The sequence below is a fragment of the Lepidochelys kempii genome, chromosome 17, assembly GCF_965140265.1.
Source record: "Lepidochelys kempii isolate rLepKem1 chromosome 17, rLepKem1.hap2, whole genome shotgun sequence".
NCBI lineage: Eukaryota > Metazoa > Chordata > Testudines > Cheloniidae > Lepidochelys > Lepidochelys kempii.
The window spans coordinates 12999344-13004955 of record NC_133272.1 but is presented as its reverse complement, the minus strand read 5'-3'; the positions used below and the strand labels follow the sequence as shown (position 1 = coordinate 13004955).

The following is a 5612-nucleotide window of genomic DNA, read 5'->3' as shown; positions in this document are numbered from 1 at the left end:
CAAGTTTTTAAATGACTTTCAAATGCTGGTAATGGGATTAATATGGTATTCAGTAAAGTACTGGATAACATTTGAGTGACTGCTTTTTAACATGGATAAACTTTTTTATATTCTGAGTTTTAGTTAATTAGGAAATCTGTAAAATTTAAGTAAGTATGTAATGTAAACATGACATCCTCATAGTCTGGGTTTTCTTTTGGAAACTAAAAGAAAATTGTTCTGAGTTCTGTAGTGAGTGTATCTTTCCTTTTTTATTGCTGCATGTGGTGGTTAGAATTGCCCTTGGCTTCTAATGTGTTGCTTCAAGAGTGGAAGAACACTCTGATACCATCCAAACCCAATAAATAGTGGCCACTGTTTTCTTTTCTTTATATATGGGCAGAAATTTAAGTCCCTTACATCAGGCCATAAGGAGATATTTGCATAAAGGAGAACTATAAGTGATGGTATTCTTAATCATTCTGGTCAGGGGATGGTGTGCAGAAATGGGGACACCCAGGCAGTTTAATGCATATCAATTACTATCCAAAATCTAGTAAGCAACCACTGTTCAGGAACATGGATCTGGCAAGGTGATGCTGCTGTAGGACTAGACTTACAATCTTTGTGTAAAAAGAAAAGGAGGACTTGTGGCACCTTAGAGACTAACCAATTTATTTGAGCATGAGCTTTCGTGAGCTACAGCTCACTTCATCGGATGCATACTGCTGAAGTGAGCTGTAGCTCACGAAAGCTTATGTTCAGATAAATTGGTTAGTCTCTAAGGTGCCACAAGTACGCCTTTTCTTTTTGCAAATACAGACTAACACGGCTGTTACTCTGAAACCAATCTTTGTGTAAGAAGCTTTTATAACTACCTCCACTATACTAGCTTCACTGAGACTGTATTGTAGCCAATAAGGTAAGGCTGGCACCCTGAATTTGTTAGAAGATCAACAAATCTGTCTACCCCAAAAACATTGAGGGTGCTACAGTATCTATATTTCAATCCAGTGTTAAGTGATAGTGCTCAGGTCAGACTTGGACAAAGTTAACTTATCTACTGAGAATACTACTACGGTTTGACCTCCAAATGTGAATTAAGCTCCTCCAAGCTGAAAGTTGGGGCTGCATCTCATCCTTGTAGTCCTAGGAGAGAAGTTCATACTTAAAAGAACTGGAGCTGCTATCCATAAGCATGTCTATTTATGTCTGACTGGCATGGTAGGGTAGAAGCCACTGTGGTATAATGAAACAACCTAATGTAGTATAGATTCCATACTAACTAGAATTAGTTGTGTACCCTTATAGCAGAGCAATTCTAATCAATTATAGTACTCATTCTGAGGCACCAGAGGGTAGAGGGGAAAGGGTGATTCCTTCAGAACGTAGCTATCCGGAAATCCATTTTCAGGGATAGGGTATGAAAACACTACAGTGTTAAAAATCCGGAGAGCTAATGCATGTCTCCCAATCTACCTCTCTCAAATACGTTAGTTATTAAGAACGTTAGGTATCCACTTTACCACCTGCAACCATACAGCTTATTGATTACTAATTTTCTATGGATATATTTCAATTTGCCTGGTGGTGTGTATTAAATAGAACCCATGGTATGGAAATATTTTTATTTTAGTACTATTTCAAACACGCTGCACTAATTCTGTAATATTAGATTTCAGTAAAATATTAAGCAAAATATTATTTAATGAAAACATCTGAGCTTAATACCCACTCATAAATTGTAATATGTCAGTGTTGGACGGAGACAACTGGATTCATTTGCAAGCTTCCAATATCTGTCTCTTAGGACAAATGCAGCTGCCTTTGGTTGTCGTTGACGGGTAAAGATCCCCTTCTTGTTCCCTAAAACACGACTGGTTGCTGTAGATATAAAAAGTCATAAAATAAAGCAGGTGTTTTACAGAAGAATCACAAAATAAAGCATCTGTGTACAGAGTAAGACACCTTTCTTTCCCTGCGGTAATCAACGTGACATGACTAACTCCTCAGCCAAAGGGAAAGAATGTTAGTAGCAGCTTTTCACAACCAAGTTATACAGAAGAAACTTAAGTCACCACCTTCCTATATATGGAAGATGATTACTGTTACGCTGGGTGCGTTAAAACTGATTTAGCTTAAACCACTATGCACTTACATAGGTTCATAGCTGTCAAATGAGTTGTAAATGGCTTTAAGTGTGTGTATGAATGGGCTGTGTTGCTTTAATTAAATGAATTTTAATTAAGCTGGTGCTTAATAGTCTATAACCAGTCTTATCTTAAATAGCTGGGGGTTCTATTTGTGCTCTATTTCTACAGTTAAATCTCACTGAAAAACTTTACTTTGATACTCAATTAGATTTTCTTCTTTCTTCACCCTTAGCCCTGGTCTACGGGGGGGGGTGTGGGAGGGAGGAGGATCAATCTAAGTTATGCAACTTCAGCTATGTGAATAATGTAGCTGAAATCGACATACTTAGATCAACTTACCGTGGTGTCTTCACCACGGTGAGTCAACTGGTGCCGCTTCCCCATCGACTCTGCCTGCGCCTCTCGTGGCGTTGGAGTACAGGAGAGTGCTCAGGGATCGATTTATCGCATCTGCTCTAGATGCTAAATCGCTGCCTGCCGGATCAATCACTGCCCGCCAATCCGGTGGGTAGTGAAGATATACCCTTACCCTGCATTCCTTTCTTTTCCTTTCCTTTCCTGCTGTTCATGCCCTTTTGTCCACCTTACTAGTCTTTTGTTCAGTTTTTAATCATACCAGTCCAAACAACAAATCTTCTCCAAGTGACCTCCAGTTCCTCCATGCTGCATGGTGTGAGTGGAGCCCAAAGCTGCAGTGATTTGCCATTGCAAACTTTGTCTAATTGCCTTTCCACTATTCCTTTTGAATCGGTATCTTTTCCCCCACTACTCCTAATTTTTTTACGCCCATGTCTGTCTGGTCTCTTTAGAGCCTTGTATCTCACATGCTCTTTACTTAAGTCACTGAAGATAGCACCCGTGGAACAGATTCCTACAGAATTCCACCCAAGACAGTGCTCACGCTGCTTCTGCTGACCATCTCTCTGTCACACTTGTAACTCCAACAGATTCTCTGTACTCTGGCTTAAGCTCTGCCCTGGGAACATATGAGACTGGTCATGCACCGGTGGTGGAGACAGTAGCATACAAGATCAATCACTTTTACCATCATGGCATCTAGCCCTGCTGTGCAGAGCCTCTGGGGCTACAGCCAGAGAAGCTGCCTGCAGTGTGATTAATGCAGTTTGCCAGTGTAGGTGCAGTGATGGGAGTTACTTGTGAAACACCTACAGCAACTTTGAGCAGAATTTAGAAAGTAAAAACAGATAGTTGAGGCTGAGCATTTGGGAGGATGGGGAAGAGGAGAGGGTGGAATGAGCAGACTTCACTTGCATTCTGTCGTAGTGCACCGTCTCCACAAACTGGTGATGAAGGTGTTCCTACAGCACTTCTCTTAGTGGTGGGATGCTTTGTAACTCACCCCAGCCAAAGGAGAGAGACCATTCAGCATCGGAAATGCTGCTTTGTGATGAGGTCCTAGCCAGAGACTTGACTTGGTCATGGAAAAATGTCACTTTTCCCCTGCCTTAATGCAAGAGTTTAGACTGAGCCAGCTTGTTTGGAACACAACCCATTTCTAGAGAAACAGCAAAAATAGAATATTTCCATTTCTTACTAAGTCATCATTTTAATGAACTTTGACTGAGTCTAAAGCATCAGAGCCAAGTGGCCTAAATTCTAGCTACATTTCAATGAGTAGCTGTAATGGAAGAGTAGAGAGATTATCCCATTCAAATCCAACTTTGTGACAAGGTTGTGCTCTCAGTCCTAAATCAACTAACATCTAACGGTGCTGATGCTGGAGAAATAAAGGGACCAAGCTGTGGGAGTTGGCTACAGAGGGCGTTTCTGAAGTTCTTCGTGAAAAGCATGAAGTTTCTGCATACCACATAAGGGGGCTTTGAACACTTCAGCTGACCACACAACAGCTGCCGAAAGGACAGACTTATCTTGATTTTTACAGTAAGGAGAAATGCTTGACTGTTTTGCATTTTAAGAACACAGCAGACACTGTAAAAGTCAGTGATCTCTTTCTACACCCACAGTCTGGCTAGAGTACAGCTTTAGCCCCCGTGTTTGTGTATGGGTTGGGGGAGGGATAGTTCTATTTTGTAGTGTAGCTATGACTCTCCCCAGTTGCCGAAAGACTTGAGCAGTTTGTTTAGTGTACACTGAACAACGGTACTATTTTCATAACGAGATATGACTAGACTGCCGTTGATATGCTTATGGTGCTCATGTCTTCTTCACAATTCCCCAGAGAGAGCACGTTTTCCAGAGCTGGCAGAGAAAATGAAGTTAAAGGAAGCTTTTGGGATAGATGGTTGTGCTAGGCATCTTTGCCTCTTTCTGAGCCAGTAGCCTGATACTATAGTACTCGCTTCATTCTCCCCCCGAAAAAAGTTGTTCATGTGGAAGAAAGTGACAAGGGAACTTTTAAATAAGTTATGCTGCATTTAACCATCTTCAGTGCTACATATACGAACTAGGTTGTCTAGAACACATGCTTGTACTTAAAATCTTGTACTCTCAATTCCGTAACACGATGTGTGGAGAAAATACTTACCTTTACATTGCAGCTTAAATCTATAATGGAATCCCAGCCTACCTTGATCTGTCATAAAATCAGCAAAGTTCCAGATGAGCTCTCCAATCACATAGTCCTTTCTCTTTTTGTCAAATACTGAATGGTATTCCTTTAGCACAGCCTTTTGGTATTCCTCGCTGAACATAAGAGGTGGGTCCTGTAACCAAAGAAGGGAGAAAAGACTCAAACATAGGACATAGCAGGTGTCAGCAAAGGTTTTCAATTGACTTTTCATATGAAGAGAGTTGTGCAGTTATTCATTCGCTTCACCCACTGCTGAATTATGGGATGTGATGGCTACTTAGCAGAGGCTAGAAGTACCGAAGAAGGGTATCTAATTGAAACTGCGAGGGGAAGTTTTAGATAGTGTTGAATTCATCTTCTACCTATGTTGGCAGTTCCTTTTTGATTCATAGGGGAGAAACTAGTAACATAGTTTTTGATTGATCAACTTCTGAATGTACTTCCTGGCAACGGCTTTTAAGGTGCTACATTTGAAGTGAGCTGTAGCTCACGAAAGCTTATGCTCAGATAAATTGGTTAGTCTCTACGGTGGCACTAGTCCTCCTTTTCTTTTTGCGGATATAGACTAACACGGCTGCTACTCTGAAACCTACATCTAAATGGTTTCTCCGAAGCTACACAATCGAATCGCCCCATAATGAACGGACGTTTCTCCCCAGCACCGTACCTTCCTGTCTGCTGAATATTCTCCACAAGTGCCAAAGCACTGAGAGAATATTCCAAGTTGTATCTTCTGGAGGCTTGACCACAAAAGTGTAAATCAGTGAGTGAACTGTAGCCTAAATGTCAGTGATTCAGCTTAAAAGGAAAACTGCAACATCGCATAAGAGCCAGTTAATGAGTTACACTGTGTAAACCAGTCTATTTTAAGCAGTGTTTTAAGTAAGGAAAACAGGAGAACTAGCTACCACAATCAGAATGTTAAGTTT

At 40.9% G+C, this 5612-nt stretch overlaps 1 protein-coding gene across 3 annotated transcripts in view; it reads right to left on the bottom strand.

Annotated features, from left to right (window-relative positions):
- The window catches only part of GUSB (glucuronidase beta), a 30147-nt gene that overhangs the window by 5678 nt on the left and 18857 nt on the right, over positions 1-5612 (bottom strand). For 2 of the 3 annotated variants that reach the window (XM_073315747.1, XM_073315749.1), the window contains 2 exons: positions 4681-4816; positions 1594-1863 (listed from right to left, as the gene is read on the bottom strand). In XM_073315747.1, coding sequence (XP_073171848.1) covers positions 1715-1863; positions 4681-4816 — 285 coding nt within the window. In that variant the 3' untranslated portion in view covers positions 1594-1714. Of the gene's footprint in view, positions 1-1593; positions 1864-4680; positions 4817-5612 lie in introns of those variants that run through there. The other variant, XM_073315748.1, reaches the window with a different exon arrangement.